Source organism: Symphalangus syndactylus, chromosome 10 (genome assembly GCF_028878055.3).
Source record: "Symphalangus syndactylus isolate Jambi chromosome 10, NHGRI_mSymSyn1-v2.1_pri, whole genome shotgun sequence".
In the NCBI taxonomy this organism is placed as follows: Eukaryota; Metazoa; Chordata; class Mammalia; order Primates; family Hylobatidae; genus Symphalangus; species Symphalangus syndactylus.
This window is the reverse complement of record NC_072432.2, coordinates 86,962,560-86,981,712: the sequence shown is the minus strand read 5'-3', so window position 1 is coordinate 86,981,712 and position 19,153 is coordinate 86,962,560. Positions and strand designations below refer to the sequence as shown.

The 19,153-nt window shown below is 40.0% G+C and overlaps 1 protein-coding gene across 13 annotated transcripts in view; it reads left to right on the top strand.

Moving 5' to 3' along the window:
* SPATA18 (spermatogenesis associated 18) overlaps window positions 1-19,153 on the top strand; it is a 44,961-nt gene that overhangs the window by 12,351 nt on the left and 13,457 nt on the right. For 8 of the 13 annotated variants that reach the window (XR_008660442.2, XM_055294744.2, XM_055294748.2 and 5 more), the window contains 5 exons: window positions 6,445-6,540; window positions 9,501-9,740; window positions 14,330-14,591; window positions 16,374-16,532; window positions 17,372-17,547. Coding sequence is in view for 9 of the 13 variants with exons in the window: in XM_055294744.2 (XP_055150719.1) it covers window positions 6,445-6,540; window positions 9,501-9,740; window positions 14,330-14,591; window positions 16,374-16,532; window positions 17,372-17,547 (933 nt within the window). In the remaining 4 variants the exon portion in view is untranslated. Of the gene's footprint in view, window positions 1-6,444; window positions 6,541-9,500; window positions 9,741-14,329; window positions 14,592-16,373; window positions 16,533-17,371; window positions 17,548-17,855; window positions 17,909-19,153 lie in introns of all 13 variants that reach the window. The other 5 variants (XR_010114106.1, XR_010114104.1, XR_010114105.1 and 2 more) reach the window with 2 other exon arrangements.

Here is a 19,153-nt window from a genome sequence, read left to right as displayed (position 1 = left end):
ACTCCAGACATTTTTCTTTGTGCCTGCACCTCCACACATACCCATTCATATTTCCAACTGGAGTCATAGTCAATGAGCAGTTATATACCTGAAGCAGTCAAAATTTATAAATGTAATATGCAAAAAGCATAAAATATATAATTTATTTCAATCAATGTGAGCTCATTTTGAAGGATTCTTCAATAAGCCACTTCAAGGTCACACAGTCATTTTTGGTTTATCGTAGTCCATTTTCTGTAAACATTCAGCTCATTCCAAGTGCAAACATGCGTTAAGAACTGTTTTTGCCCTCTCATGGGGTCTCGCTTCCCCTCATCCTTTCTAGGGAAGGGATGCTTGCATACTCTCCTGGTGACGGACATGAGGAGTTTTTGGTCTTATACTGCCCTCTGGGTTCTTGCTGGCCTTAATTTCGTGTAGGCACTAGTGTCTCGTGCTGATGGGTCCTGAGTTGTGCATGTCTTGTCTGGGTAGGTCTCCTGGGACATTAGCTAGCAACGGCTGCAGATGACCCTCCGTTTTCCTCTAGTTGTGAGGCAGGGCATCAAAACTTTACTGGTTCTTGATGGCTGTCAGCACCAGTAGGGGCCAGGGTTTCCCACTTCTCTTTCTTGTTTTAGTGACACTGTTGTTACCTATAAGGGGTACCATAGATCAAGAAACTTAATGCATGCTTTAAAAAAACTTTTCATTTGAAATAATTTCAAACACAGCAAATCTGCTAGAATAGCCCTAAACATTTCCATATGCCCTTTCATATGCCTTTTGCCCTGCATGCTTTATCACGTATGTGTTCCTTCTCTTTCTATATATATATATTCTCTCCACCAACCATTTGGAAGTTGCATACATGAAGATGCTTGCTGCTTTTCCCTGGATTTCTTAGTTTTTATTTTTATGTTATTTCAATAGATTTTGGAGAACAAGTGGTATTTGGTTACATGGATAAATTCTTTGTGGTGATTTCTGAGATTTTGGTGCACTGTCACCTGAGCGGTATACACTATAGCCAATGTGTAGTCTTTATCCCTCACCCTCCTCCTTCCTTTCGCTCCAAGTCCCCAAAGTCCATTATATCATTCTTATGCCTTTGCATCCTCATAGCTTAACTTCCACTTATAAGTGAGAACCATGTGATATTTGGTTTTCCATTCCTGAGTTACTTCACTTAGAATAATGGCCTCCAGCTCCATCCAAGTTGCTGCAAAGGCCATTATTTCATTTCATTGTATGGCTGAGTAGTATTCCATGGTGTACATATACCACATTTTCTTTATCCACTCGTTGGTTGATGGGCACTTAAGTTGTTTCCATAGCTCTGCAATTGCAAATTGTACTGCTATAAACATACATGTGCATGTGTCTTTTTCATAAGATGGCTTCTTTTTCTTTGGGTAGATATGCAGTAGTGGGATTGCTGGATCAAATTGTAGCTCTGCTTTTAGTTAAGGAATCTCCACATTGTTTTCAATAGTGGTTGTACTAGTTTACATTCCTACCAGCTGCATAAAAGTGTTCCCTTTTCTCCACATTTACTCCAACATCTATTGTTTTTTGATTTTTTAAATATGACAATTCTTGCAGGAGTAAGATGGTATCGCATTGTGATTTTAAATTGCATTTCCCTGATAATTAGTGATGCTGAGCATTTTTTATATGTATATTGGCTGTTTGTATATCTTCTTTTGAGAATTGTCTATTCATGTCCTTTGCCCACTTTTAATGGGATTAATTTTTTTTTTCTTGCTGATTTTTTTTGTGTTCCTTGTAGATTCTGGATATTAGTTCTTTGTCAAATGCATAGTTTGTGTATATTTTCTCCCATTCTGTGGGTTGTCTGTTTACTCTGCTGAGCAGAAGTTTGTTTTTGTTTCATTGTTTCTTCTGCTGTGCAGAAGCTTCTTAGTTTAATTAGGTCCCATTTTATTTATTTTGGTTTTTGTTGCATTTGCTTTTGGGTTCTTAGGCATGAATTCTTTGCCTAAACCAATGTCTAAAAGAGTTTCCAGTGTTATCTTCTAGACTGTTTGTGGTTTCAGCTCTTAGATATAAGTCTTTGATCCATCTTGAGTTGATTTTTGCATAAGGTGAGACATGAGGATCCAGTTTCATTCTTCTACATGTGGTTTGCCAGTTTTCCCAGCACTGTTTGTTGAATAGGGTGTCTTTTATCCACTTTGTTTAGTTTTAACCCACCTGTGGTTCTTATTCTGTTTTTAAATTTAAGGTATCACTAAAAGAATTTGTTCTCCACATTCTATGGTAGCCAGCTCTCTCTTCCCTCCCTTGCTTTGCCTACTTGTCTCTTAAACCAGGGTGCTGCCCACTATGGAATGAATGGGCCACCCAAGGAGGTTCCCTATGTCTAACCTTGTGGAGACTGGTTTGGTTCTGACTTAGTTCCAAAATGCAAATTCCGATAATTATGGGCAAATGGCCACAAGACTGCACAGATTTGATGAACCCCCAAGCAAGGGAAGACTTCTAGATTTTATGCCTGGATTCTGGTTATGAATCTTGCTTTTCCTCCTCTCCTATATCAAATCTATCAGAATGTCCAATTGAATCTATCGCCTAAACTTTCACACTAGCTCCTTTCTTTCTATTCCGCCACCCCTGCCCTGGTTCAATCCTCTGTTATCTCTTTCCTGAACCAATTGCCTTCCTTCTAACTGGCTTCCCCACTTCCATTCTTGGTCAACCACCGTCCATTTTCCACTTAGCAAATACGTATATTTTTTATTGTATCAAGTCATCCTTCTTTTTTGTTTTTGTTTTTGTTTTGAGACAGAGTCTTGCTCTGTCACCCAGGCTGAGGTGCAGTGGCGCAATCTCGGCTCACTGCAACCTCCGCCTCCCGGGTTCATGCCATTCTCCTGCCTCAGCCTCCTGAATAGCTGGGACTACAGGCAACCGCCACCATGCCCGGCTAATTTTTTGTATTTTTAGTAGAGACAGTGTTTCACCGTGTTAGCCAGGATGGTCTCGATCTGCTGACCTCATGATCCGCCCACCTCATCCTCCCAAAGTGCTGGGATTACAGGCATGAGCCACGGTGCCTGGCCATATCAAATCATCCTTCTGATTAAGAGCTGTTAGTCTCCTCCTTTTTAAAATATTATATTTTATTTTAAGTTCCAGGATACACGTGCAGGATGTGCAGGTTTGTTATATAGGTAAACATGTACCACGGTGGTTTGCTGCACAGATTAACTCATCACCTAGGTATTAAGCCCCACATGCATTAGCTATTTATCCTGATGCTCTCCCTTCCCCCAACCCCCAACAGGGCCCAGTGTGTATTGTTCCCCTCCCTGTGTCCCTGTGTTCCCATTGTTCAGCTCCCACTTATGAGTGAGAACATGTGGTGTTTGGTTTTCTGTTCCTGCGTTAGTTTGCTGAAGATAATGGCTTCTAGCTTTATCCATTTACATGCAAAGGAAATAATCTTATTCCTTTTTTGGCTGCATAGCATTCCATGGTGCATATATACCACATTTTCTTTATTCAGTCCATCATTGATGGGCATTTGGGCTGATTCCATGTCTTTGCTATTGTGAATAGTGCTGCAATAAACATACATGTGCATGTATCTATAATAGAATTATTTATATTCCTTTGGGTATACACCCAGTAATGGGATTGCTGGGTCAAATGGTATTTCGGTTCTAGATCCTTGAGGAATCACCACACTGTCTTTCACAATGGTTGAACTAATTTATATTTCCACTAACGGTGTGAAAAATTTCCTATTTCTCTGCAGCCTCGCCAGCATCTGTTGTTTCTTGACTTTTTAATAATTGCCATTCTGACTGGCATGAGATGGCATCTCATTGTGGTTTTTATTTGCATTTCTCTAATAATCAGTGATGTTGAGCTTGTTTTTATATGTTTGTTGGTCGCATAAATGTCTTCTCTTGAGAAGTGTCTGTTCATGTTGTTTGCCCATTTTTTGATGGGGTTGTTTGTTTTTTTCTTATAAGTTTGTTTAAGTATTCTCTTCCCTTTATACTTAGAAAAAAATTCTAAATTTCTCACCAGGGCTCTCATAGCACCTTTCCTGATCTGGCTGTATTTCTGCTCCAGTGTCATCTCCTGTCACTTTCCCCTGACCCAGTCTACTGTCTACTTCCTCACCTTGAGTCTTTTGCCTGTGCTCTTCCATTGTCTGAAAGAACTTTCCAGTCTTCCACTGGCTCTTTGCATGCCTGGCTCTTTATTATCCTCCAAGTCTCAGCTTAAATGTGCCTTTCTCAGAGTCCTTCTGTGACCACCATACATTGAAAGGTCTTTCTTCTCTCCTTTAATTCTTTTTCACAGTGATCTGCTTTTCTCATAATAGCACTTATGAGAAAAGTTAGAGAGTGAAGTCACAACGGGGAACTTAAAAAAATAAACTTGCTTGCATATTTATGATCTATCTCCCCAACTAGCCTGGAAGATCCAAAGGGTTACTGTCTTGCATTGCTGAATTGACACTGTTGTATCCCCAGTACTGAGCATCATGCCTGGCTCATAGTAAGTCCTCAATAATCTGCTCAATGAATGAATAGATATGCAACAAAACATTTAAATAGAATGTCAGCCCGATAAAAACAATTGTTAGCATATGAATATACTTTTCTTCTCTCTGTATGTCATCCAAGCACATGAAATTAGCATGTATGTTTGCTTGTATGTGCATCTGCTTGTATGTGTTAGGAGAAAAATACCCAAGTTCTTCATTCCTGCTTGCATTTTCCTCCTTTTCTTGATCCATTTTCTACAGTTCATTTTCTCTTGATAAAAATGTTCATTTTCACATATTTACTTTTAAGAACTTGTTACATCTTTATATCTGAATTAAATATATTAGTTTCCTTTCAATCTCCAATAGCCATATTATGCAGTTAATACTATTTTTTGCTTTCTTTTCATCTTTAGACGTTTCATTCATTCATTTCTCATTTAAAAAATATACCATGTGACAGGAACTGTTTAGGTACTGGGGATAGAGATGAATAAAATAAAATTATTGCCCTCTAATAGTTTATAGTGTGAATGCAATGAGGTAAATGTGAATGGAGCGCTGAGAAGGGGAAACAAACTTTGCTTGGGAGAATTGGGGATACTATGTGGAAGGCCCTTGCGGAGTGGGCATTTATTAGAGGAGGAAGCAGGTGGGGGATGGAATTTTCGGTGTCTGGTTAGGATCTGTAGGATTGACAGGGATGCTGTTAGCACATTATTTCTCAGGCTGCTTCACTCTCTAAGTGAAAATCCCAGCGTTTTGCCTTCCACTGTTCTTCCACCTAGAGGGAAGGATAAAGGCTGGTGTGAGTTTGGAAGGCAATTGCACTATCTTAGCCTCAGGAAAAGTGCTATGATATCTGGCAGGGTCAGAGAAGTCAAGAAGACTTTGTCAATTCAAGTCTCACTATTCTGGGGCAACTTCATTGAGGACCATTGGTCTTCATTCAATATCATCTATCTCACTTCCATTTTTTTTTTTTTTTTTTTTTTTTTGGAGACATGCTCTTACTTTGTCACCCAGGCTGAAGTGCAGTGGCACGGTGATAACTCACTGCAGCTTCAAACTCCTAGTCTGAAGAGATTCTCCCACCTCAGCCTCCTGACTAGCTGGGACTATAGGCACACACCACCACACCTGGCTAATTTTATTTATTTGTTTTTTATAGAGACAGGATCTCGCTATGTTGCACAGGCTTGTCTTGAACTCCTGAGCTCAAAAGATTCCCCTGCCTTGGCTTCCCAAAGCGTTGGAATTACAGACATGAGCCATTGCACCCAGCCCCACTTATTTTTTAAACTAGATAGACCTAAATAATACGATTCATTATGGTTTGTCTACCATGAAGAGGATTTGAAACTAACTATGACAGAGATACAGTGAAAACTCAGAGAATTTGTGCTCAATAAGTAGTAGAAGTCAGAGGCAGGAAGACATGAAGTACTTGATTGTCAAGATTGATTGTGAGGACTTTATAGGTGGGCACAAATTTTTTTTAAATATTGAAGAAGTCTGCAGCCCCACAGTCCAAAGCAATAAAAATCGATGTTGGTATATTATAGAAAAATGGAGATTTTGTAGAGAAAGCCAACTTGGGGCTTTGATGTAATTAGAGCAGATGAATTAGGTGGGTGAGAAGGAGAAATTGAACAAGTTTCTTTGTCCTTTATATTCTAATGCTAATAGTCTTTTGGGGGTAGTAGCTCTATAATTTCCTAGTGTTTGACATTGAGCAAAGGTTGGTAGCATGTTTAACACACAAGTCCACCACAATATTTGCAATATTACCTGATTGAATGCAGATGTCTTTTAACTTGATCTTGTTTATGTTGAACTGTGTCATATACCAGAAGTTCCTAAGTGAGCCTCCGCCTTGATTTAGAAAGTCTGCCAATTTTGAAAAATGTATCTTCAGTTACTGATTTATCTTACAGTCTGGCTGAAACTGAAAAGAATCTTGAAGAAACCGAGAACAGATCGGCCATATCCCTTTTGGCTGCAGAGGAGGAAATAAATCAGCTAAAAAAGCAGTAAGAAAAAAATTACAGGATTATTGTAGCCTAAATCATTGAATTTAGCTTTTTTTGGTGCTCCATTACAACATGAAAGAATCTGTTCACCATCAGAGAGAAAATGCAGAAATATTTTTATTAATTATATATATATATTTACTACAAAAATATTACTTGTCTACTATAGAAAACTTTCAAAGTACAACATACTATAAAGGCATATAAAAACCCTTTCATAACTGCAGAGCCAGTGACTGTTACCATTTTACATTCTTTCCAATTAATATATTAAAAATAGAGTTGATACTACAGAATAAAATATGTAAGTACACAATTTTGGATCCTAACTTTTCACCTGACATTGTTTTCTCTATCACTAAGAAAAAATGCTGCAGAAGGTGGTTTTAAATAGGTTCATTATGTTCCATCATTTGGAGATTTCCCTCATATTGAATATTTACTTGTATACTGATTTTCAACATGGGAAATAATATTGAGATAATTTTTGTGGAAAAATCTCAATTGAACTGTCAGATTATTCCTTAAAGATAAACTTCTAGAAGGGGAAAATAAACATTGATCTTTTAAGGTTATACCTTCCTGGATCTTAATTTTGATCTCCCCATCCCAAAAGAGTAAGTGGGGGATGTGTTTTACACACACACACACACACACACCCCTTTTGATTATCTTCGCACGAGTTCCGATGGTTCTGATTTCGTCAGGAACACCCAGAAATCTTAGCTAGGAACACTGTTCTATTTTCTGCTTCTGTCTTCCCCTTCCTCATCATTTTAATCTCTAATTTCCTATTTGGTATACCTTCTCAAATCCATCAATCATATTACTCATCAATTACCTATAGCATCAATTCTGTTCTTTACTGTTTGTAGTGCAGCTTTTCATTCTGTTATATCTTTAGCTTCTTTGCATCCTTCTTAATCTTATTAACTTTCTTTTTTTATTTTATTTTATTTTATTTTTTATTATACTTTAGGGTTTTAGGGTACATGTGCACAATGTGCAGGTTTGTTACATATGTATCCATGTGCCATGTTGATTTCCTGTACCCATTAACTTGTCATTTAGCATTAGGTGTATCTCCTAATGCTGTCCCTCCCCCCTCCCCCCACCCCACAACAGTCCCCGGAGTGTGATGTTCCCCTTCCTGTGTCCATGAGTTCTCATTGTTCAATTCCCACCTATGAGTGAGAACATGCGGTGTTTGGTTTTTTGTCCTTGCGATAGTTTACTGAGAATGATGTTTTCCAGTTTCATCCATGTCCCTACAAAGGACACGAACTCATCATTTTTTATGGCTGCATAGTATTCCATGGTGTATATGTGCCACATTTTCTTAATCCAGTCTATCGTTGTTGGACATTTGGGTTGGTTCCAACTCTTTGCTATTGTGAATAGTGCCGCAATAAACATACGTGTGCATGTGTCTTTATAGCAGCATGATTTATAGTCCTTTGGGTATATACCCAGTAATGGGATGGCTGGGTCAAATGGTATTTCTAGTTCGAGATCCCTGAGGAATCGCCACACTGCCTTCCACAATGGTTGAACTAGTTTACAGTCCCACCAACAGTGTAAAAGTGTTCCTATTTCTCCACATCCTCTCCAGCACCTGTTGTTTCCTGATTTTTTAATGATGGCCATTCTAACTGGTGTGAGATGGTATCTCACTGTGGTTTTGATTTGCATTTCTCTGATGGCCAGTGATGATGAGCATTTCTTCATGTGTTTTTTGGCTGCATAAATGTCTTCTTTTGAGAAGTGTCTGTTCATGTCCTCTGCCCACTTTTTGATGGGGTTGTTTGTTTTTTTCTTGTAAATTTGTTTGAGTTCATTGTAGATTCTGGATATTAGCCCTTTGTCAGATGAGTAGGTTGCAAAAATTTTCTCCCATTCTGTAGGTTGCCTGTTCACTCTGATGATAGTTTCTTTTGCTGTGCAGAAGCTCTTTAGTTTAATGAGATCCCATTTGTCGATTTTGGCTTTTGTTGCCATTGCTTTTGGTGTTTTAGACATGAAGTCCTTGCCCACGCCTATGTCCTGAATGGTATTGCCTAGGTTTTCTTGTAGGATTTTAATGGTTTTAGGTCTAACATATAAGTCTTTAATCCATCTTGAATTAATTTTTGTATAAGGTGTAAGGAAGGGATCCAGTTGCAGCTTTCTACATATGGCTAGCCAGTTTTCCCAGCACCATTTATTAAATAGGGAATCCTTTCCCCATTTCTTGTTTTTGTCAGGTTTGTCAAAGATCAGATAGTCATCTTACACCCTTGTCATTTTCATCACAGCATATTCTCTTCTCCCGGCTTTTGCTCTTGTTTTATGGTGGCCATGCCTCTTTGTATCTTGATAAGGATGCCAATTTTATTTCTAAAGATTTTTTTTGTTTGCTACATTATTTTCATAGGTTCACACTTCTAGCTAGTTTTGTGGATGTTTTTCAATTTCCATTGTAGTTTTCTCTCATATTCCAACTGTTCAGAGAATCAAAGATTCTAATTAATATTAAATATTCCAATTAATATGTTAAAAATAGAGTTGAGACTATTGAGAGAATCAAAGAACTAATGAGGGTAGGAGATTATATTTTAGACCAGCTTCCTGAATAGCTTTCGGAGGTCAAATAAGCATGCAGTTAAGATCTGTCCAACATGGGACAGTATGACTATGGGTCTGGTGTTTTTGCTAGAGGATCTGCATGAGTGTCCTTTCTTTAAGAACCTTTCCCCATGCAAGCTGCGGACATGGAGTGGCACCCTGACCCTGGCAGTTCTGCTCCTTGCTGATTTGTTCATTCATGTGTATTTCCATGAGAGTTTTCCAATGCAATAATGGCAGGCTGAGTAGCCTCTGTTGTTAAGCATGCCAATTGCTGCTTATGACCTTTCCTTCCTTCCTTCACTCCCTCCCCTCTCCTCTCTTCCCTTCCTCTGCCCTCTCTCTTTGCTGTTCAGGCTTAAATCACTTCAAGCTCAGGAGGATGCCCGCCACAGAAACACAGATCAGAGGAGCTCAGAGAACAGGCAGTCAGAGCCTCAGAGCTCAGAGGAGCGGAAGTTTGAGCAGTGGAACTCACTCAATCGGAATGCCGACCAGTGGGACACAGAAGCCATGTCCGATTATAAGAAACAGCTCCGAAATCTGAAGGAGGAGATAGCTGTTTTGTCTGCTGAGAAATGTGCACTCCAAGGAAGGTCAGACAAACTCTCAAAGATCTTCTCATTTAGGCTCTTTTTGCTGAGTTAAGGGGTTGGGGATGGGAAAATAAGTAAAATGATAAAATGATACCCTGAACCAAAACCTTAGCAATCTGCCAAGCTTTGAATTGTAAAGGGACTGTTTTCTTAACTGCACCCCTTCCAGAGAGAGAAAATACCTCCTGAGTTGCTAGCACTTGGACACTAATTAACTTTGGGCTGAGAGATATGTAGAAGGAAAGTTCTTTTTTTTTTTTGAGACAGAGTCCTGCTCTGTCGCCCAGGCTGGAGTGCAATGGCATGATCTTGGCTCACTGCAACTTCTGCCTCACGGGTTCAAGTGATTCTCCTGCCTCAGCCTCCCAAGTAGCTGGGATTACAGGCATACACCACCATGCTCAGTTAATTTTGTTTTTACTTTTAGTAGAGATGGGGGTTTACCATGTTGGCCAGGCTGGTCTCGAACTCTTGACCTCAGGTGATCTGCCTGCCTCCACCTCCCAAAGTGCTGGGATTACAGGCATGAGCCACCACGCCCGGCTATAAGGAAAGTTCTTTGGCCTGAAACCAGATTTGTGCGGGCCTATGTTCTGTAATATGAGGGTCATTTTCTCTGAGGCCTGGGAGTCCTCTCTCCAGGGATACTGTCCATTTCACTGCAGGGTATTTCTCTTTTATATCTGACTTTGATGGCACGTGTAGGTGAAGTGTTCTTGTGAAATCCCTTTCTACTTATGGACAGATTTTAAAACAGGTCATCCAGACAGTGTTAAGTAAGGACAAAGTAGATGTTTCTCTGGAGTCTCTGCATTTCCCTTATTCTTTTTAACAACCCCCCTCAAGCCCCTAATGTGTTCTGCTCCAGGCTGTGAGAGCCCCCATTCCCATTCTCTAAATGTCACCACAGTCTTTAATTTGGGGGAATCATTCTGCCAGTGTTTTGTTTGTGCCAACTTGTATTGGCTTCCAAGAACCTATTCTGTGCCTGTTTGACGTGGTGGTAGTATTTACACCATGGGAATTGGCCAACACCATAAATAAGTCTTGCCCTATCCAACCCAACCTCCCTGGCTGTTGTACTCAGTTTTGCATTACCTTTTGCTCATCTGACCTTCCAATCCCCACCTGTAAAACCTCCCTTTATGGAGACCCATTTACTTCAGGCTAGCTAGTCTGATAATTTACTTCGTACTTAAGGACAATATAACTTTTTACTGATACAGTAGTTTACAATATACCCAGTACTTCCACATCTATTTGCTCATCTGACCTTCCAATCCCCACCTCCACCCTAAAATAGGGCAAAAGTTATGTATGTGAAAACTGGGAATTCCAGCTACTTAGGAGGTTGTGGTGGGGAAGACTGCTTGAGCCCAGGAGTTCTAGACAAGCCTGGGCAACATGGCAAGAACTCATCTCTAAAAAAAGTTAAAAAAAATGAATAAATTAGCTGGGTATGCCTGTGGTCCTAGATCCTCTGGAGGCTGAGGCAGGAGGAACTTTTTAGACCAGGTGTTTGAAGCTGCCGTGAGCTATGATTGAGCCAAGGGATTTTTGGAAACCAGTCAGTAAAGGTTCTGGCCCAGTTTTTGTTACTTTGGGAGAGTGTGTTTAGCCATTTACCGTGTTTGAAAATTTCTTGGACATGAGTTTCCACTTTTCCAGACACATTAATGTGGATCAACAGGTTTTACTGATGACAGCAACTTGTTCAGCTAGGAGATAATCTAGAGCTCGTCTATTTCAAAAACCATTTCTGCTAGTGAGCCTAAAGACTTTTCTAGCAACAATAGACTTGCACCAGTATTTGCTAAGCCAGTATTTGCCAGTATTTCAAGGGAGGTGGTAAGTTCCCGTAGTGATTTCATGGTAAGTGAAACCTCCCCAAGGGGCAAGAGTTGCGATAGTTCCCACAACTCTGGTCACAATAAATCCCAAGGTCCTTTTTCTTCTAGAATGGGATTCTAGATTGGAAGTTATGTTCAGGACAGTGATTTGGGTGGGAACTATTGTACCTGGAGTACAAACACCATAATGAAGAGAATTATGAAGATAGAATAAAGCCAAAGCTTGAAAGGAGTTTAAATAACTTTTAGCAGTGCCGCAAAGCCATAAGAGCCCAGGAGGGGCAGCCAGGTAATACGGTGTTGATTGGTTTGATTAAAATGTTGGAAACAAAGGAAAGGGGCCTCTTGACAGTTTTTGAGAGGCAACATATGAGAGGAAAAGTCACGTTAATGTCCCAACTGGTTGGGTGAGTGGGGGGCGCGGCGGTGGTGTTCAAAACCAGGGAAGTGTATGTGCAATGGATAGGATATAAGTGGCATGATGGTTATTTCCAACGTTGGTTATATCATTCTAGTAACATACATGAGTGGTATTGGGAGTGCAAGGGGTGGTGTATACTGGAGGCCTTACTATACTGGTTTGTTTGAAAGGCTTAAAAATGGGCAGTGATGAGATAGATTCAGAGTTTTGTTGTAAGAGCCTAAGGCCTCAGATGGGTTAATGTTACCCACAGGAGTACCATTATAACAGGGTGTACATCCTAAAGTAACATTACAAATTACAGAAGTTCCAATGATATTGTAAGTATGGATGGTGGGAGGAGGACTACGATTACACAAAGGTGGAAATATTTCCCATTTTACCAGCATGGAGAGAAATGGTTGGGGTAGGAAAGTGTGATAAGAAGACTTGCTCAGCCGCAATTAGATTTACCCAAGGCTCATCCATAGAAAAGGAAAACACAGGGGCCTGGAAGGACTCAAGGCCCCACCAGTCATCTAGAGGATGACTTTCAGAGGCTTGGTTATAATCCAGGAATAGAGTTAGAGGTGCATGTCCTTCCCCTTGTCCTTGTTCTGCAGAAGCCCCTTGTCAGGTATGTGGGTGAGGTTGTGGCTGTGATGGCTTAGGAGAAAGAATTGCCTCTCTGTCACAAGGGAGGGAGGGGCACTCATTTTTCTAATGATGCTCTTGTTTGCAGTGAGAACAGGGTCCTGGGGGTGGCTTGTAACCTGGAGGTTTTGGACATTTTCTACTCTAGTGTCTTGGATTTCTGCAGCCATGATGGGACCCTGTTCTGTTAGTGTTATGGGGACAAGCCTTGGGGTTATTGGCTAATGAAAAAGAATGTGCCAATGCTGTCACCATGTAATTAGTGTGGTGCTGACATTTTTCCTCCTCCAATGGAACTGTTTTTATTTTGGATATTTCCTCTTGATTACTGAAAATCTTAAAGCCTACATTTAATAAAGTAAGAAAGGGAGTTTGTGGGCCTTGCTCTAATTTTTGGAGTTTTTGTCTGATGTCCGGGGAAGTCTGACTTACAAAATGTATGGCCAGAATGGATAGGTTCTTAGGGATTTGGGGGTCAAAACTTGTGCACATCCTCCACCAGTGTAGCCTAGAAAAGGATGGGGCTCTCAGATGGCTCCTGAGTGATTTCTTGTAATTTAGAAAAATTAACAGGTTTTATTACTGCCTTTTTCATTTCTTCCAACAAACAAGAGATCATATCATCTCATCTGCCCCTGCCTCTCTTTAGGCCGGCATCAGTGGCCTGGTATTGCCAATTGGGTTCTGTGTCAGGGACAGCTTCTGCCCTGGCTTTATCATTGTTAGGATTATGAACATGAGCTTCATCTGCCCAAGCTTGACCATATGCGTGACCTTTCTTCATGGGAACAGCAAGTAGTTAATACCACAAATATGTCTTGCTAGGTTCAATCAAAGGCAATAGTTAAAGCCCAAAATTCTTGAATGAACTTAGAGGGATCCTGGCTAAATGAACCCAGACTTGGATTAAATTTGTGAAAAATCAGACATTGGAAAAGGGACATGAACTTGGATTGCTCCTAAATCTCCATTAGCTACCTCACAGAGAGGCAAAACATTTGGGGATTTTCCGAGGACTCTGTACTAGTGGCATATGTAACTCCTGTGTAAGTATCTGAGAGGGATAAAGTATCTGGACATGGGGGTGGTTGATTAGGGGATGGAGCAGATGGGGAGAGTGTAGGTGAAGCAGGAGCAGGCTGAGGACAGTGTGATAGGCAAAAGGGTCATCTAAGACACTAGAATCTAGGAGGGAGGAAGTTTCTTGGAAGGATACATGAAAATTTTTATGTAATCTTGAGTTTTGGGATAAAGCCAAAAAGACCTGAACATATGGGATAAAGACAAAAAGACCAGAACATACCCTTTTTGAGGGTCTGGTAAAATGCGTCTACTTGTAAAATAATATTGTGATGCGAAGTTCCATTAATAGGCCAATTTGATGTATTAGGGATTACAAAAGAAAATTATATGCTTCTTTTTTAGCATTTATGGGTCAAAATGGAACCGATTTTTAAGAACGCATGCATTCTGGAGATGTATAGAGATTCTAGTTGCTTATAAATTTTTGGGAAAGAAGTCTAGTACCAGATGCTGGAGTCAGATAATAGGGAAGTCTAATCACTTCTGAATTCCTCAGATAAGGAGTTTTGCCTCCGGATGGTCGGATTCATTGGCCACCAGGTGATCTTTGCTTTACTCAAGAAGCAAAGCAAAGGATTTCCCTGACTGATTCTCACCAACAGGTCCTCCAGGAGCCGGTCTCCCAGCCCTGCCCCTCGCAGCCGTAGCTGCAGCCGCAGCAGATCCGCCAGCCCCTCCACCGCTGTCAAGGTCAGGAGCCCGTCCCCAAACCGCTCCAAGCTGTCCAATGTGGCGCGCAAGGCTGCCCTCTTGTCCCGGTTCAGCGATTCCTATTCCCAGGCCCGCCTGGACGCGCAGTGCCTGCTGCGGCGCTGCATCGAAAAGGCTGAGACCGTTCAGCGGATCATCTACATCGCCACAGTGGTATGTGACGCCTGCGGGACTCCCGGCTCCTTAGGGCAGCTGGGAGACAAGTTTGGTAACGTGAATGGAACGACTTACAAAGACTGGTGGATCCTGAGGTCACTGAAGTGGGGGAGATTCCAGTCTCCCCATCTGTCTCCTTCCTTCTCTTTCTTCCTCCTTCCCTTTCTTCCTCCTTTCCTATCTCCTTCCTTCCTTCCTTCCTTCCTTCCTTCCTTCCTTCCTTCCTTCCTTCTTCCCTCCATCCCTCCCTCCCTCCCTCCTTTCTTTCCTTCCTCTTTGTCTCTTCCCGTCTCTCTCCCTCTCTCCTTCCTTCCCTCCCTCCCTCCCTCCCTCCCTTCCTTTCTCTTTCCCTCCCTCTCTCCATCTCTTCCTCCTTCTTTCCTCCCTTTCTTCCTTCTTCCACCATTTTTTCCTTCTTCTCTCTCTCTCCTTCCTTCCTTCCCTTTCATTACAAATATTTGGGGGATGAATCATTTTCACAATCAATAACTATTCATATATATGTATGAATAGTTATATTCATATATATATATAACTATTCAACTATATATATGAATAGTTATATAATCTTTATTTATTTAGTTAGTTATATTGACCAGGCATTTGTTTAAGAAGTATCCATAAACGCAGGACTATCTCAAATGGGTTTATACAAAGTAGATTTGCACTGTACCTTTTGTCTAATATGGGCATATGCACACACAGTGGATATATTATTGCTAATGGCTGTCATTTGGTTTACTTTAGTTCTTAAAAAAATGAGAAGGTTGTGATTGTGTTAATGCTTCTGTTTATTAAGAGTAGTTATTAAAACTGCTTACATATCAGCTATTTGAGTATGGCAAATTTTAAAAGTGCACATATGTATCCTTAATTTCCAAAACAAATATGTTTGTTCTATGGGTTAGGGCCATACTAAGATACTGAGAGTTCATGAGGAGAATTGTTAAATATTTAGAAACAAAACAAAACATTGGTATGAGAGCAGAATTATCAGAAATACTGAACTTTATCCTGTATTTATTCATTTAAATCAGGGTTAGCAAACCATGATCTATGGACCATATCTGGACCTGGCTCATATTTCTAAGAGAAATACTACTGTCTGAAAGCTAAGAATGTAAGAATGTTTTTAGATTTTTAAAGGGTTGTAAAAAAAAAAAAAAGACGGAAACTGTATGTAGCTCAACATGCACACAATATTTGCTATCTGACTCCTGATTGAAAAACGTTTGCCATCCCCTGGTTTATATAATTAAGAACCACTTACTGAGTTAGTTAAAGCTCTGTCAATGTACAGGCCACATCTTCCTTGCATAACTGAGTTTTCCCAACGCTTACCACACCATAAGCATTTAATAAATATTTGTTGAATTAACATATGCCAGGACACATGTCTGAGTCTGGATATGTGTTTATAACATAAACACTAGGCTGATAATTTTCTCTTATTTCTTGACCAGTAATGTGATATTGCTATGGGCTCATAGCAGGGGATTTATTTCCTTCAATTTCTGCACTGTTCTGCTTCCTGCACTCAGAATTTCTAGAACAATAGTCAACTGTCTTGATATTAGTGAGCATGGATTATTATATGTTTATGTATTTTTCAAAATTAGAGATGTATTTTCTTCCAGATTAAAAATGTTTTTGATCAACTCTATTTAGTTATCAGAAGACCAATATGATGTTGAAGCTCGGATTCTTTCTAATTCCTTGTTTTGGATCTCTTCACTCACCTCTTTTCACCAAATAAATTTGCTGCATTTTTATGTGCAGGAGGCATTCCATGTAGCAAAAATGGCATTCAGACACTTCAAGATCCGTGTGAGAAAATCGTTGACACCATCTTACGTGGGGTCGAACGACTTTGAGAATGCTGTCTCGGATTATGTCATTTGTCATCTTGATCTATATGATTCTCAAAGCAGTGTCAATGTAAGTGTTGAGTCTCTTATTAGGACTGGTTTGCTGCTGCTGCTGCAGTTTATATTGAGTACTAATAACTCAGAAATCCATCCAGTATTTAGTATTAATTCTATGTAATGAAAAAGAAGAAAGGAACAGCATTCAATTTACTTGGTAGCACCTGCCATTATTAACTGTTTCTTCCTTAAACATATTATGGGGAAAAATTGTCTGAGTTTCTTTAGATAGGCTGTTATGATCAGGAGATGGAATATCATAGTTCTTAAGAGCAAGGATTTTGGGAAAAGTAAGTATGGATTTGCTTCCTGACTCTGACACTTACTAGCTGTGTGATCCTACACATTTACTTAATCTCTGTATGCTTTAGTTTTCTCATCCTTAAGTGGGAGTAACAATGTTCATTACTCCATAGAGTCATTGAGAGGATTAAATGAAAGAAAGTAGGCAATTTGCTTAGCACAAGACATGGCACAGAGTTAACAATCAATAAAAGCAAACTATTGTAATGATTGTTATGGATTATGAACAATTCAGAGTTCTGTGTTGGCACATCATACCCTTGACCAGAATAGAAAAATAAGGAAATGATAAATAAAAGCCACAGAAGGTTTTTTTCCTTGCTTTTTTGGACTCTCTTGGCTTTTACTCTGTCATTTCTACTCTTTCCTTCTTCCCTGTGAATGCGTGGCAACATCTTTCTCCTTTTAACACATGTACTGTTTTTCTGCTTTAACTTGTTTTGGCTCACATTCTCTTTTCCCACCTCCCATGAGTCCTAATATTCTTAGGATGTCAGAGTGTTTTTGTCACAGGCTGGTAACAAAGTGATGCCATCTTTTGTTTTTCAGGATGTGATCCGAGCCATGAATGTCAATCCCAAGATTTCATTCCCTCCTGTCGTTGACTTTTGCCTTCTCAGTGACTTCATCCAGGAGATATGTTGCATTGCCTTTGCAATGCAGGCCTTAGAACCACCCCTAGATATTGCATATGGGGCAGATGGAGAAGTTTTTAATGATTGCAAGTAAGAGACACAGGAGCAGAAGCTAAGGGATTCATCATGAATACATTGTCTTGTCTGTTTCCTGAAAACAATTTAAGGAAAAGAACTCTGGGTGGGGAAATTAACAGACACTACCTGATTTTCAGGCCCTACCATATACTTCTCTGTACTCCAGGGCAGGACCCACTCCTAGAGTTATTTTCCATTGAACATACTGGTCTTTGGGAGAGAACTAATGAGGACTTGGAGCCCTCTAGAATACTTTTTTAAAGATGCTCTATAAATACAAATGTGCATTACTTTCTATTGGTTTTTATTGCATTACTCAGGTCAGGCTTCTCAAAGTATGATGTGTGGATCACCTGCATCAGAATTACTCAAGGTACTTGTTAAAAGTACACATTCCTGGATTACATTTCCTGACATTTTATGCAGTAGGTCTAAGACAGGGCTCAGGAATCTGCAATTTAACAAGCACCCAGGTGTTCCTTATGCACACTAATGTTTGAAAATTAATGCTCTTGACTCTTTTGTCTAGGACCAATAGATTGCTACCAACTTTTACAGGATAAATATTCCCCTTATAAATTAAAACACATTAAACTAATTTAAAACATTGTATTGTGATTTCTTGAGATCACAGGATATAGCTGGAGATTATCTGGGAAGAAATCAAGCTAGTGGTTAAGAACACAGGCTCTGGCTTCAAGCTGCTCAGGTTCAAATTTCAGCTCCATCACCTATTAGCTGTATAATGTTAGGCATGCCACTTAATTTTTCTATTTCTTAGTTTCTTCTCTATCCAATGGGGGAAATAATAATGCCTACTTCCTAGGGTCGTAGAAGGTTAGTTGAGATAATTCAGACAAAGCACTTAGGATGCTGCCCAGCATGAAGTGGGTGCCCAGGAAATATTCACTCTGGGTTTTTGTTCAAGTTGTAAAGTTATGCCCAGCATTCCTGAAAGCTTGTTGATGAGGGAGGATGGATAGTACCACTCAGAATCATTCACTTTCTTTCACTTACGCAAATCACAACAATAATGAACTTTCCAATTGCCTTATAGCATGTCATATTTTCTTGCCATTGTCCTGCTTCTAGTTTCTCCAACATGGATCAATTCATGGAACAGCTGATATTAGGACATTACAATGCAATTGGGTCTTTTTGGTTCCCTTACAGAGCACATTATCTTCATTTGTCTCCCTTTATTCCTTTCTCCTTTAGAGGATGGAGAGTACCACTCAGAACCATTCACCGTTTTAGTTTATGGAATCTGCACATGTCAAAGACTTCTGTAGGGCCTCTTGCTGACATGCCTTTAACCAGAGGGAATGTGCAGCTTCTGGGGCATTCTCTGGCCTGTGTGCCTGGACATCTGTGCAGCTGGAATTGGATTTTCTAACCATGATTGGATTTAGTTCTACTTCTAGAACTTCACAGAACAAGGCTAACCCTTTTTCACCCTGGCAGCCTTTTGTACATTTGAAAGCAATTACTCAAACCCTCCTCCTTCTGGCCTTAGGGCTTCAGAGTTTCTTCATAGGAAGTAGATTTGGGACTTCTTGACAAATAGATTCATTGTCTGGGTCTTGATCTGTGCACCTTTTAAAGAAAGTGAACTGAC